The 15796-nt window shown below is 42.1% G+C and overlaps 1 protein-coding gene across 2 annotated transcripts in view; it reads left to right on the top strand.

The window, feature by feature from the left end:
• Positions 1–15796, top strand: part of uvrag (UV radiation resistance associated gene) — a 444611-nt gene that overhangs the window by 327208 nt on the left and 101607 nt on the right. For both annotated transcript variants that reach the window (XM_073044289.1, XM_073044288.1), the window contains one exon: positions 8949–9027. In XM_073044289.1, coding sequence (XP_072900390.1) covers positions 8949–9027 — 79 coding nt within the window. The remainder of the gene's footprint in view (positions 1–8948; positions 9028–15796) is intronic.

Below are 15796 nucleotides of genomic sequence, written 5' to 3'. Positions count from 1 at the left end.
AGGACTCACTATACCAGGTTCAGGAATGGTTAATGCCCCTGAACCATCAGGCTCTTGAATCAAATGAGATAACTTCATTCGGCTTCACTTGCCCCATTATTGAAATGTTCCACAATCTGTGGACTCAGTTTCAAGGACTCTTCGTCTCATGTTTTTGATATTTATTGCTCATTTATTAATGATTACAGTCGGCCCTTCTTATCCGTGAGGGATTGGTTCCGGGACCCCTCGCGGATACCAAAATTCACGGATGCTCAAGTCCCTTATTCAACCTGTCTCAATGCAGTGGGCCTTAGGACCCAGCGGAACCCAAGACCTTATTTAACCTGTCTCATTGCGGTGGACATTAGGACCCAGTGGCAGAGATCTGAATCCACAGTGTTTCTGTTCACAAAAATAATCATGATAACAATTGAAAATAAAGTGGAAATAATAAAGCGATCGGAAAGAGCTGAAACGCCATCAGTCATTGGAAAAGCGTTAGGCTACATCGGTCAACGATCAGAACAATTTTAAAGGATAAAGTGAGAAAGGCTGTGCCCCAATGAAAGCTACAATTATTACTAAGCAACGCAGTGGTTTAATTATTGTGTTTTGGGGTTTTGGGTTTTTGATCCTCCACGTCAACCCGGCAAGATGGAGAGCGCACTCTATATCGATCTGTCACTAGATCGAACTCGGACACTTCCCAAGCCTGGCGCTGAAGCATACATTCTTAAGTGTTTTATATGCATAGATAGGTAAAGTATGTATTATATACGAATGCAAACGTTTGACTAACTGATGCTAAATAATACCGGAAGTACCTGTTCCGACTTAGTAAGAGAACTTACGATTTTTTTCGATCCCGATCCACAATAACCCACGCACATCCTCCCGTATACTTTACATCATCTCTAGATTACCTATAATACCTAATACAATGTAAATGGTAAGTAAAATAGTTGTCATACTGCATTGTTTAGGGAACAATGACAAGAAAAAAAAGTCTGTACATGCTCGAACAACAAGTGCTGGAAGAGCACTTTCAGGTTTTCACGATTTGCAATTGGTTGTATTTGCGGTTAAGGAGGGCCGACTGTATTACTTCTTTTGTTTTATATTTGCACAGTTTGTTTTCTTTTGCACTCTGATTGAACTCCCAGTTAGTGTAGCCTTTCACTAATTCTATTATGGTGGTTATTCTACTGTGGATTTACTGCACGAAAATGAATCTCAGGGTTGTATATGGTGATATGTATGTACGGTACTTTGATAATTAACTTAATTTGAACTGTGAGCATGGAGTGAAATGCGTCATTTGCATCAAATCAAATCAGTGCGGAGTGTGCTGGGGAGGCAGCCCACAAGTGTCGCCACACTCCTGGCACCATCATAGCATGTCCACAACTCACTAACTCTAACCTGTATGTCTTTGGAATGTGAGAGGAACCGGAGCACCTGGAAGAAACCCATACAGTCACCGAGAGAACATACAAAGTTCCCTCACCCACCCCCCCCCCCCCAACACCTCACCACCACCATCATTTTATAGGAACAATATTGAGAGCATTCTGACAAGTTGCTTCTCCATCTGGTATGGGAGCAGCAGAGCATCGGACTGGAAGTCTCTACAAAGGACTGTGAGAACAGCCGAGAGGATCATAGAGGTCTCTCTACCATCCACTGGGGACACCTATCAGGAGTGCTGCATACGTGGGGCCCTTAGTGTCATTAAGGAACCCATCCATCCATCCATCCATCCAGCATCCTCTTTGACTCTCTGCATCAGGCAGGAGACTCCGATGCATAAAAACAAGAACGGTCAGGATGAGAAACAGTTTCTTCCCCCAGGCCATTAGGCTTCTGAACTCCCAACCACATTGCATTCGGTGTCACTGATTAATCTGTTCCATACCTTACAATAACTTAATATGAATGCACTTTAATTTGTTATATATGTGATATTCATCTGTAAATTTTATTCTTTCCTTCCTAACATCATGTTTATGTGTGTATTGTGTACTACTGTGCTTTGCAGAGAAGCATTTTCTCATTTCTATATACATTATATGCTTATATATATGTATACAATTAAATGACAATACTTGACTTGACAAAAAGTGGCAGCAATCGAACAGCAGATGCTGTAAAGTGATGTGCTAACCACTGCACTATCGTGCTTCCCTCTTTCTTAAAGAATAAGCTCTTTAAGGCAAGCGTACCCAAATCTTTCAAAAGTAATTAGTAATTTTTCTCCTTGCAGCATGGTAGCATAACGATTAGCACAGCACTTTACAGTACAAGCAAACTTGGTTCAATTCCTGCCGTTGCCCTGTGACTGTGTGGATTTCATCCAGGTGTTCTGGTTTCCTCCCACAGTCCAAAGACGTGCTGATTGACAGGCTAATTGGTCATTATAAATTGTCTTCTGATTAGGCTCAGATTAAATCGGGCAATTGCTGGGAGGAATGTTTTGAAGGGCCAGAAGGGCCTGTTCTGTGCTGTACGTCAATAAATAAATCCCTTTTCCCCAGACTACTCCTGCAGCGTAGTAACATTGAACAATGAATAAATAATCCTCAGAGCTACCTACCCTTCCACCTATCTTTATATCTTCCACCAAGGTAGAGCTGTAGATGTAGTGTACATGGATTTCAGCAAGGCATTTGATAAGGTACCCCATGCAAGACTTATTGAGAAAGTAAGGAGGCATGGGATCCAAGGGGACCTTGCTTAGTGGATCCAGAACTGGCTTGCCCACAGAAAGCAAAATGTGGTTGCAGATGGGTCATATTCTGCATGGAGGTTGGTGACAAGAGGTGTGCCTCAGGGACTCCTTCTCTTTGTGACTTTTATAAATGACCTGGAAGAGGAAGTGGAGGGATGGGTTAGTAAATTTGCTGATGACACAAAGGTCGGGGGTGTTGTGGATTGTGTGGAGGGCTGTCAGAGGTTACAGCGGGGCGTTGATAGGATGCAAAACTGGGATAAGAGGTAATGCATAGGACGCTCAAAGCTGCTGCGCGGGTTGACTCCGTGGTTAAGGCAGCATATGGTGTATTGGCCTTCATCAACCAAGGGATTGAGTTTAAGAGCCGAGAGGTAATGTTGCAGCTATGTAGGACCTTGGTCCTCTTGGAGAACTGTGCTCAGTTCTGGTTGCCTCACTACAGGGAGGATGTGGAAACTATAGAAAGGGTGCAGAGGAGATTTACAAGGATGTTGCCTGGATTGGCGAGTATGCTTTATGAGAATAGGTTGAGTGAACTCGGCCTTTTCTCCTTGGAGCGCAGAGGATGAGAAGTGACCTGATAGAGGTGTAAAAGATGATGACAGGCATTGATCATGTGGATAGTCAGAGGCTTTTTTCCAGGGCTGAAATGGCTAACACGAGGACACGAGGTGCTTGGAAGTAGGTACAAAGGAGATGTCGGGGTAAGTTTTTATGCAGAGAGGTGAGTGCGTGGAATGGGCTGCCGGCAACGGTGGTGGAAGCAGTTACAATAGAGTCTTTCAAGAGACTCCTGGATAGGTACATGGAGCTTAAAAAAGTTTTATAGTTGTTTAACTCCAATTTTTAGATCAAGGTAAGACCTGAGCAAGACTTGTTAATGTTACCTGTGGGGCTGTGAAAGCATTTATGTGTTGAGGGTGGCAGATGGGAAAAGCATTGTTAACACTTTGAAAGTTTGCCTTCTATTTTATTTTTCAAACAAACTTCATTCCAGCCAACGGGTCAGGCAACATCGGTGGAGCCATAAGGTGCAGTTGATACCTCAAGTTGAGACTCTGGTGGTGTGAGACCTAAAGTTCCTACAGCAGCAAGAAGAGAGCGTGACCTGGATGGTGTGCATCCTCGATGATGGATGCTGCTTTCTTGTGGCAGTGCTCCTTGTAGATGTGTTCAATGGTGGGGAAGGCTTTTCCTGAGTTGGACTAGGTGGTATCACTACTTTTTTGTGGGCTTTTCCATTCTTGGCCATTGGTGTTTCCATACCCAGCTGTGATGCGACCAGTCAGGATACTCTGCACTGTCATCGAAAGAAATTTTTTTGCATTATTTATTTTGTAATTTACAATGATATTATGTCTTTGCACTGTATGGCTACCGCAAAACAACAAATTTCACGACGTAATGTATATCAGTGACAATGAACTTGATATTGATTTCCCTTTGCAGCCATAAATAGGAAAAGTTGAAGACAGTGTAGAACGATATCTTTACTGTGATTCAGGCATGGATTAAAGTTCAAGTTCAAATTCAAGTTTGTTGTCTTCTGACAGTGCATATATACAACTAAATGAAACAAGGCTGCTTGAAGATATATCACACACAGCACAAAAAAAAAGTTACCATAAATAAGTTACTAAAATAGAATGTAAAATGCATATAGTGTGCAGCACAGGTAAACAGTAAACATCTCTTTAACGATGAAACATTGGTGGTGGCAGAGTATTCATTAATCTGACAGAGGAGAGAAGCTGTTAACCAGTCTAACAGTCCTGGTCCTGATGCTCCTGTACCTCCTTCCAGACAGTGGGTCAAAGAGATTGTGGGATGGTGGTAGGGATCCTCAACAATGCTTCAGGCCCTTCATATATAATGTTCCCAGTAAATGTCACAAATAGGGAGAAGGAAGTCCCTAGTGATCCTCTTGACGTTATTTAACTGTTGTCTGTAAAATCTGTTCAAGATTGTCAAAAGTATTTCTGGACACCTTTGTGAAGACTGTCAGCCTCCTGAGCTTGGAGATGGCTGTTTGATTGGCTCGAGTCCGATGTGTCCGCATGTGAAACAAATGGACCTTACCAGTCAAACGGCCCTTCCCTGTTCACTGTTTTGGCTCGCGTTTGTTTTCATTTTGTTCAAATTTTATTGCAGTCATTTTTTATTTGCCATTCCAGAATGTATTCATTTGTGGGGGAGAGCAGTCGTTATTCTTTAAAACTATTTTCCAGCATTTTGGATATGTCACAACTTTGTGCTGAAGAGGCATAAATATGTGATTGCATTCCTTCTTGATAACCCTCTCATTGACCCCCCTTGTCACTCTGGTATATCTGTGAGAGCAATAACTTTTAACCATTAAAGGGGAGAAAGATTGAAGATTGTTTATTGTTATTCACCAGTACACAAGTGAAAAGGAGAAAATATGATTCTTACTCCAGATCTGATGCAGCATAAAAAAATTGCTATTAAGAACATAATTTTGAAATACAGTACACAATAAATATAAATACATAAGATTAGCTATATATAGATTGTGTGTCCATAAAGTGAAGCTAGGTACGGAAGTATCTGTACTTAACATGACTGACTGGAAATGATAAAGTAGTGGTGGCTGGGGATTGCCTTGGGGGGAAGTAATTGCTTTTGAGTCTGGTGGTATTGGTGTGGATGCTGTGTAGTCTCTTCCCTCACAGGGTGGGGGATCCTTCATGATATTGCTGGCCTTTTTCCAGTACCTTTCTGTATGTATGTCCTTGGTAGCGGGTAGGCTGGTGGCGGTGATGCATTGGGCACTTGTTGTAGACCCTGTCCGCCGCAGTGCAGTTTCCGTACCACACAGTGATGCAGCATGTAGGATGCTCTCAGCTACACATCTGTAGAAGTGCGTCAGAAAATAACATAAGTTGGTACTGAAAATGTTACTGGAAAATCTTGCAGAGTAAAATATTCACCAACTGTACACATAGCTTCAAGTGATACAGAGAGTATTACGAACAGGTGCAGGAGTGAGTATGTTGAATCAATTTGGTATTGATTTATATTGTCATATGTACCAAGATGCAAGGTAATGCTTATCTTCTAGTTCATACAGATCACATCATTACACTGTGCAGTGAACTAACACAAGGTAAAACAATAATAATGCAGAATAAAGCGTAAAAGCTACTGAAAAAGTGCAGTGCAAGTAAACGATAAAGTGTAAGATCATAACACGGTAGACTGTGAGGCCAAGAGTCCACCTTATTGTACAAGAGTCTGATAACAGTGGGATAGAAGCCATCCTTGAGCCTGATGGAACGTGCTTTCAGGCCTTTGTATCTATCTTCTGCATGAATGGGGAGGGCAAAACACCACAGACTATAAGGCATTGGAGCAGAATTAGGCCATTCAGTCCTTCGTGTCTGCTCCAACATTCGATCTTGGCTGATTTTTTATCACTCTCAACCTCATTCTTCTGCCTTCTCTGTAATAAAAAAAAGCGAGAATGTCCGAGATGGATGGGATCTTTGAGGCAGAGAATTGTAGACAGAGTCCTTAGAGCAGGGGTTGGTTTCCGTGACGTGCTGAGCTGTGTCTACAGCCTTCTGCAGTTTCCTAGTCACATGAAGAACAATTACCATACCAAGCCATTTTGCCTTGAGACACAATGCTTTCAATGGTGCATCGATAAAGACTGGTAAGAGTCGATGGGAACTTGCTGAATTTCTTTAGCCTCCTGAGGAAGTAGAGTGCTGGTGAACTTTCTTGATCATGACATCATCATGGTTAGATCAGGATAGATTTATTTTGGAATAAAGTTTTGGAGCAAAAAATCAAGTTTTGGAACTTGATTTAATACATTTCTGCTGATGCTGTTAATAGAAATCTTTTGATTTTGATTTCCACCATTGAGCACATCTACATGGAGCGTTATTGCAGGAAAGCAGAATTCATCATCAAGGACCTCCACCACCTGGGACATGCTCTCTTCTCACTGCTGCCATCAGGAAGAAGGTCCAGGAGCCCCATGAACCGCTCCACCAGATTCAGGAACACGTATTACCCTTCAGCCATCAGGCTCTTGAACCAAAGGGGATAACTTCACTCAACTTCACTTGGCCCATCATTGAAATGTTCCCACAACCTACTGATTCACTTTGAAGGATTCTTCATTTCATATTCTCGATAGTTATTGCTTTTACATATATATAATTTACTTTTTCTTTTATATTGGCTCAGTTTGTTGTCTTTTGCACATTAGTTGTTTGTCCTGTTGGGTACAGTCTTTCATTGATTCTATTGTGTTTCATGGACTTACTTTGTATGCCCACATAAAATGAATCTTAGGGTTGTATATGGTGACATATATGAACTATGATAATAAATTTACTTTGAACTTTGATTTTTAGTTTGGAAGCTTCTCAATGCCCATCAGCATTCAGAGTCTTTTGAGAGAAATGTTCTTGGGCCTTTTGTGTATTTTCACAACTTAATGAGAATTTTTTTCATGTTGGAGGTAATGTGTTATTTGTTTGGTGTTGTGAAATGACTGATGAGAACTCAAGAGGCACAATTAATCTTGGTGTCATCTTTTAACTTCACCCAATCAAAGCCATCTGATCTTATACCACTGAAGTTTAATAGGATGAAGTATTATAGGATAAAGTACAAGTGGTAACCTCGTACCTAAGCAAGTATGGAGAGGAGATTCTGTCGAGGGGGTTCCCAACCTTTCTTATACCATGGACCCCTACCATTAACCCATTAACCGAGGTGTCCGTAAGACCCCAGGATGGGAATCTCTGATCCAAAGTGTGGAAGTTGAGGTAAGGTAAGAGTTGACAATATACAGCCAAATAGAGTGCAGACAGCACAGGCAAAAAAGGTCTTTTAAGAGCATAGTTTCCCTTTACACACCTGGAGACGATATACTGTAAGCAGTCCAAGGCAGACACACCAACTAAGAGAGAGCTATGTTGGAGGGAAGGGTTAAATAGATCTTGTAGTAGGTTAAAAGATCGACAAAACATCATGGGCCAAAGGGCCTGTCTTCTTCTTAAGTCCATGACCGCCACTGGGGCATAGGCTGCCAATAGCAGCTCACCAGAGTCCTCTGTGCTGTCCTATGGAAGGTTGCTTTACTAACTTCAAAGTACCATTGGTTTTCAGGTTGTAGTTTCTATTGACTTTTAACACCTGTACTGTGAATACTGACTGCTCTTGCAAGTAAGGAACGCAAACATGCATAGCTAACCAAATGGTTAATATCTGTAACGTCTAGTTCCAAGGTTGTCAAGCCGAGGAGTGGTAGTGGGGACAAACTCCCACTATCTAAAGTGCTCCTCACGGCATGCACCTCAAATAGCCTCTGTCAACCAAGTCCAATTCCTGGTCTTCTCGTGTGGCTTAGCCTCTAAGCCCGGCGGAACCATTTCTACTGACAAGAGAAGGGGTGAAGGCAGGTCCTGGCACCTTGAAACCAGTGTTTTGGGTAAATGGAGCTCGTCAGCCTGGGAAGGCAGTCCATCTAAGAGAGGGAAAACTCTGATTTCAAACCTCCGCTGCCTTGCGGCCATACCCAGTCATGGGAAAGACTTCAGGAGTAAACCCTGAGGACAAATCCAGAGCTGGAGTCCCTAAGGCAGTCCCACGTTGCCTTCCACCTCGCTCTGGCAACTCCTGTGACGACACTGGTGCCAAGCTGTATCGGCCCTTGTCCTTCCCCTGGACAACATCGGTGCTGTGGAGAGCGGAGACTTGTTGCATGGGCAACTGCCGGTCTTACATACAACCTTGCCCAGGCCTGCGCCCTGGAGAGGACGCAGATCCATGGTCTCGCGAGACTAACAGATACCATCCAAGTCAATTCTGTATAAAAATGGCATTTCCCTGTTCAGACGTCAGAACAGTGTGGTGATGGGGCCATGCTGTTCTCCTTGTGCACAAGTAAAATAAAGTATGATTTAGTTGTAAGTGAATGAGTGTTCTGCGTCCAATTAAGTATGATTGAGTCCTTAAGTGAATGTGTGTGTTCTGAGTCTAGTTATTGGCAATGACAAAAACATTACAGCCAAATGTCTGTCAAGTGTGCGTATTTTCTGCTCATTCACTGTATTAGCATTTTATTTCCCATTGAATGTCACCATAGAAAAGCTTTATTGTGTCTTACACCACTGAAGAGTATTTTGAAATTATTTACAGTGCTGGTTCCCCAGATATCTCTAACTCTAGGTTCTCTTTGTGCTTGCCTCCACAGGTTCCCTCTGTATCCAAGAGGAGGAGAGAAGTTTCAGTTTGAATATGGAGTTTATCTACTAAACAAAAATATTGCACAGGTAGGCATGATGGTGAGAACACAGGAGCAAGTGAAACAAGCAACTCTGTGGGTAGCGAAGTATCTACAACTCACGTTCTCAATATTTATTACTTATTTATTATTATTATAATTTATTTTTGTATTTGCACAATTTGTTGTCTTGCATATTGATTGTTCTTTGTTCATGTGCAGTTTTTCATTGATTTTATTATGTTTCTTTGTATTTACTATGAATGCCTGCAAGAAAATTCATCTCAGGGTTGGATATGGTGACTTATATGTATGTTGATAGTAAATTTACTTGGACTTTGAAGTCCTGGTATGTTGGTTATGGAAAAGAGCAGTGGATGTGAGTTGGAATAACTTCAAAAACTTGGATCAGCATCAATACATATGTCTCTCTGGTGCTTCTCGTTCCTCCTCTCTCAATAGACAACAGACAGTAGGTGCAGGAGTAGGCCATTCAGCCCTTCTAGCCAGCACCGCCATTCACTGTGATCATGGCTGATCATACACAATCAGTACTCCGTTCCTGCCCTCTCCCCATATCCCCTGACCCCGCTATCTATAAGAGCTCTATCTAACTCCCTCTTGAATGCATCCAGAGACTTGGCTTCCACTGCCTTCTGGGGCAGAGCATTCCACATATCCACCACTCTCTGGGTGAAAAAGTTTTTCCGCATCTCTGTTCTAAATGGCCTACCCCTTATTCTTAAACTGTGGCCTCTAGTTTTGGACTCACCCATCAGCGGGAACATGCTTCCTGCCTCCAGCGTGTCCAATCCCTCGTTCTCTCTTCCCACTCTGAATTCACAATAGAGACCCATATCAGAATCAGGTTAATCATCACTCACATATATTGTGAAATTTGCTTCTTTTTTGTGGCAGCAGTACAGTGCAATACATAAAATTACTACAGTCCTGTGCAATAGTCTCAGGCACCCTAGCTATATACGTATATAAGTGCCTTAGACTTTTGCACAGTACTGTATCTACAGTACTTTCACAATAAATTTATTTAGGACTTTGAAGTCCTGGTATGTTGGTTACGGAAAGGAGTAGTGGATGCGATTTGAAAACTTGCATCAGTAAGTAGAGGATAAGACAGTGGAAAAGTGTGTATGGAACTGGAGGAGATAGCAGAGGTACTTAATGTGTACTTTGCTTCAGTATTCACTACAGAAAAGGATCTTGGCAAATGTAGGGATGACTTACAGTGGACCGAGCATGTAGATATTAAGAAGGAGGATTGCTGGAGCTTTTAGAAAGCATCAAGTTGGATAAGTCACTGGGACCAGACAAGATGTACCCCGGGCTACTGTGGGAGGCGAAGGAGGAGATTGCTGAGCCTCTGGTGATGATCTTTGCATCATCAGTGGGGACGGGAGAGGTTCCGGAGGATTGGAGGGTTGCGGATGTTGTTCCATTATTCAAGAAAGGGAGTAGAGTTAGCCCAGGAAATTATAGACCATATAATCATGTAACAATTACAACATGGAAACAGGCCATCTTGGCCCTTCTAGTCTGTGCCGAACGCCAATTCTCACATAGTCCCACTGACCCGCACTCAGCCCATAGCCCTCCATTCCTATCCTGTCCATATACCTATCCAATTTTACTTTAAATGACAATACCGAACCTGCCTCTACCACTTCTACTGGAAGCTCGTTCCACACAGCTACCACGCTCTGAGTAAAGAAATTCTCCCTCGTGTTACCCTTAAACTTTTGCCTCCTAACTCTCAACTCATGTCCTCTTGTTTGAATCTCCCCTACTCTCAATGGAAAAAGCCTATCCACGTCAACTCTATCTATCCCCCTCATAATTTTAAATACCTCTATCAAGTCCCCCCTCAACCTTCTACGCTCCAAAGAATAAAGACCTAACTTGTTCAATCTTTCCCTGTAACTTGGGTGCTGAAACCCAGGTAACATTCTAGTAAATCTTCTCTGTACTCTCTCTATTTTGTTGATATCTTTCCTATAATTTGGTGACCAGAACTGTACACAATACTTCAAATTCAGCTTTACCAATGCCTTGTACAATTTTAACATTACATCCCAACTCCTATACTCAATGCTCTGATTTATAAAGGCCAACATACCAAAAGCTTTCTTCACCACCCTATCCACGTGAGATTCCACCTTCAGGGAACTATGCACCATTATTCCTAGATCACTCTGTTCAATTACAGACCAGTGGGTCTTACTTCAGTGGTTGGTAAGTTGATGGAGAAGATCCTGAGAGGCAGGATTTATGAACATTTGGAGAGGCATAGTATGACTAGGAATAGTCAGCATGGCTTTGTCAAAGGCAGGTCATGCTTTACAAGTCTGATTGAATTTTTTTGAGGATGTGACTAAACACATTGATGAAGATAGAGCAGTAGGTGTAGTGTATATGGATTTCAGCAAGGCATTTGATAAGGTATTGAGAAAATATGGAGGCATGGGATCCAAGGAACATTGCTTTGTGGATCCAGAACTGGCTTGTCCACAGAAGGCAAAGTGTGGTTGTAGACGGGTCATTTTCTGCACAGAGGTCAGTTACCAGCAGTGTGCCTCAGGGATCTATTCTGGAACCCCTACTCTTCATGATTTTTATAAATGACCTGGATGAAGAAGTGGAGGGACGGGTTAGTAAATTTGCTGATGACACCAAGGTTGGAGGTGTAGGGCACTCAAAGCTGCTGCACAGGTTGATTCTGTGGTTAAGAAAGCATACGGTGCATTGGCCTTCATCAATCGTGGGTTTGAGTTTGGTAGCTATGGGGTATTGTTGCAGCTATGTAAGACCCTGGTCAGACCTCACCTGGAGTACTGTGCTCAGTTCTGGTAGCCGCACTATAAGAAGAGTGCAGAGGAGATTTACAAGGATGTTGCCTGAATTGAGGAACATGAGAATAGGTTGAGTGAACTCGGCCTTTTTTCCTTAGAGTGACGGAGGATGAGAGGTGACCTAATAGAGGTGTAAAAGATGATGGGAGGTATTAATCTTGTGGATAGTTAGAGGCTTTCAAAAATAATGAAATGAAAAGTATCTAAATATCAACAAGATTACTATAAAGAACAGTAAAGAGTAAAATGAAACTAAATCAAACCAGTATTTGATGTGACTACCCTTCGGCTTTAAAACTGCATCACATCTCTTAGGTACACTCTCATGTAGTTTTATAAGAAAATCGGCTGGTAGGTCATGCCTAGCATCATGGAGAACTTGTCACAGTTCTTCCGCAGACTTTGGCCGTCTCACTTGCTTCTGTCTCTCCAGGTAATCCCAGGACAGCCTCGATGATGTTGAGATCAGGGCTCTGTGGAGGCCATACCATCTGAAACCATGTAAAAAATCTAGGGTGCCTAAAACTTTTGCACAATACTGTATCTCTTGGTCTCCCTTTTTTCGGAGATCTGTTGCATATCCAAATTGTGAAATTTTCATTTTGATAGTGATGCAGTCTGATCCGCCTGTCATATCTAGGTGGTAACCTGAGGTTCTGTGCTGTACCACAGGTAATCAGCAACAGATATTCAAACATACAGCTTCTTTACAGAAGTTGATTATTCTAGATGGACTTTTAAAACTTTTTGATACATGGGATGTATCAGTTTACTGTTTTTGTTGGCTATGAAAGCCTATCCTTGACAGTTGTGAACTGTGAGTGTCCCAAGGCCAGTTTGCCTCAGTTTTCTATTTCCCCCCACAATAATACTTTACCTCATGTAAGATGTGCATTCCATCTTGAGTCCATTACGGAGACACATGAGCAATTTGGTGTGAGATTGGTAGGAAGCCGCTGTGGAGTTATCAGCAATGATTCTGAGATTCAGATTGAGAATTTTTTACTACACGTACATTGAAGCACACAGTGACATGTGTCATCTGTGTCAATGGCCAACACAAGCTAAGGATGTGCTAGAGGCAGCCGGCAGGTGTTGCTACACATTACAGCGCCAACATAGCTGGCCCACCATGCTCAGCAGAACAACACAGAAAACAACAATCAATAAAACAACAACAGAAAAACAAGCCCCATTTCTCCCTCTTACCTACACACAGACAAGCCCTTTTCCTCTCTCCCTCTCACCCACCCACACAGGAGAGTTCTTGCCAGTTTCCTCCTACAGTGCTAAGACTTGTATTGGTCATTGTAAATTGTCCTACAGTTAGGCTTGTGTGAAATAAGTGGGTTGCTGGGCAGCACCACTCTGTGGGCTGGAAGGGCCTGCTCGGTGCTTTATCTCTAACTAAAATAAAACTCCAAGACAGGTATCTGGGCCTCCAGGCTTCAACTTCCAGACAACTGAGCAACCTTCAGGCTCTGATTTTCGGTATCGACCTCCGGATTGGCTAGGTGGCAGAACCCCAAATTCCAGGCTTGAACTCTGGGAAGGCTGGCTAACCAGTCCTTGCGCCCTCTGCTCTCTGACATTCAACCCGGAACAGAGGCCTGGACTGCTGATGACCTTAGTCATCTTTCTCCTGCACGTTGAGACCGTGTTCAAACTGATTGATCAGATGTATAAATCTTCCTCTGAAAGAGCCAATCTTCAGTTCGACTTGGCCATCCGTACCTTCTGCTTTATTACCTTCACCCCCAAAGGAACACTGGATCTGAACACTCCATTTTCACGTACTCTGTATTGGGGAGTATGAGTACATTACTCTGATGTGGATAGCGTTTAACCAAATGTGCAAGTAGACAGCATCTTCTACCTACTCAGAGACTGCAGATACTGGTATCTAGAGCAAAGAGCAAACAACGAGAGAAACTCAGCAAGTCGGGCAACATCTGTGTAGGCAAATGAACCGTTGTCATCAGCTGTCCATTTCCCTCCGTAGGTGCTACCTGAACTGATTTACTTATTTACTTAATTATTTATTGTTTTGTTTTGTATTTGCACAGTTTGTCTTCTTTTGCACCTTATTTGTTAGTCTGTCTTTGTGAGTACTTTTTAATTGATTCTTGTATATTTCTTTGCTCTTTGCTGAATGCCAGCAAAAAAATGAATCTCAGGGTAGTAAAAGGTGACGTATATGCAAATTTACTTTGATAACTGTGAACTTTAATTTCCTCCAGTAGGATTTTGATTTTTCTAGCTACCTGCTGTCTTGTAGAAGAGTCATAATTCACTGACACTACTATGGTCCCATGTCCAAATACTCTGGTACTGAAGCTTTATGCAATGGGAGAATGTGTCTTTGTTTGCTTTTATCCTCCACATTTGATTTCTGAAGGTAGTGATTCATGAGAATGTAGTCTCGCTCTGCCACATTGCTCAATTGCATTACTCAAGCACTGGCCTAGGTACTGGGTCTGAGTGTTTTCAAGATAACAGGGCTTAGGTATCAGAATCAGGTTTAATATCACTGCCATATTTCATGAAATTTGTTAACTTTGTGACAGCAGTACAAAGAAATACACAACAATAGAAAAATGTGTATTACAGTAAGTATGTATGTGTGTGTGTGTACACAACTATCTATGTATGTATATATCCCATGAACACTACCTCACAACTTTATTTCTATTTTTTCACTACTTATTTAAATTAACTATTTATACTATATATATGTAATATATCCTAAACCATGTAATACCTATGTTTAACTTTGCATTGACCATCAATTGCAAAATAAATTCCGAACTTCCCTCACTGTATTTAGATAAACTCCACTGAAAGGCCAGCAGTTAGGTTGTTTCCTATTCCTGGACGTCACCAGTGCATATCAGCTTCTCTCATTTATGTACCAGTACCCCATAAACACCTTAAAGTGGCTCTGCCATGGAGAGAGTGAAGAGCATAAAGTTCCTTGGAGTACACATAATGGACAATCTAACCTGGGCTCACAACACCTCCTTACTAGTGAAGAAGGCGCAGGGGATTGAGGCATCAAGTCTTCCCCCCCCCACCCCATCCTGGCAACTTTCAAGGCATCGGACTGCGAGACCCTCCAGAGGTCTCGTCGCCAGGACAGTCAGATGACCACAAACATGAACTTGAACTTGTAAAACCCAGTGCCCTTCAGCTGGAATTGGCCAGTTAAATAATTAGGCTTGGCATGTAGATCGAGTTGGACTCTGGTCTTTCTCGACTAAGAGCCACATCAGCTAGTGCCTTTATCTCATCAGCCGTAAAAGATTTTGATATTTTTATTTCACAATAAAAATTGAGGTAACGGATATTACAATATGTGGAAGACTTCTGCTTGCACAGATAAAAGGGAAACTATGTGCCCCTCTTGGGATATTTTGACAGATAAATATGCGCAGCTGAATATATGTGCTGGCAAGTACATGTTGAGTATGTCAGTGCGCTGATGAATTGCTCGAGCTCGTCTGAGAATGATTATACGTTGATCTTTCTTCACACTCCAACATACTCTAGCAGGAGTAGCATCTGTGTAACTGGTCCATGAAATGCAGAGTATACTTGTCCTTTCCTGGCAGTATAATCCATAAACTGCAGCATGTTGAAAGTGTTATTGTTGCTACAATAACTATACCATTTTGCAACATTGCTGTTTCACCCCATGTGTTAATTTTAAATGTAAAGTTCTATTAAATGTGCTTCGTAATGATTCTAAAACTATCATCTTTAATAATGAGCAATTGTAATATCTTTTATCATCCGGGTAGATGGGGTTCATCAGCCGTGGTTGACAGCTCATCTAGGAGAGGGAAAACTCCAATCTCAAACCTCCACTGCCTTGAGGCCATACCTGCTCATGGGGAAGCCCAGAGGAAAACTCCAGAGCTGAATTCTCTTAAGGCGGTCCTACTTCGAGTC

The sequence above is a fragment of the Hemitrygon akajei genome, chromosome 4 (assembly GCF_048418815.1).
Source record: "Hemitrygon akajei chromosome 4, sHemAka1.3, whole genome shotgun sequence".
Classification (NCBI taxonomy): Eukaryota; Metazoa; Chordata; class Chondrichthyes; order Myliobatiformes; family Dasyatidae; genus Hemitrygon; species Hemitrygon akajei.
The sequence above is the reverse complement of the archived record's forward strand: the minus strand, read 5'-3'. Positions and strand labels throughout refer to the sequence as shown.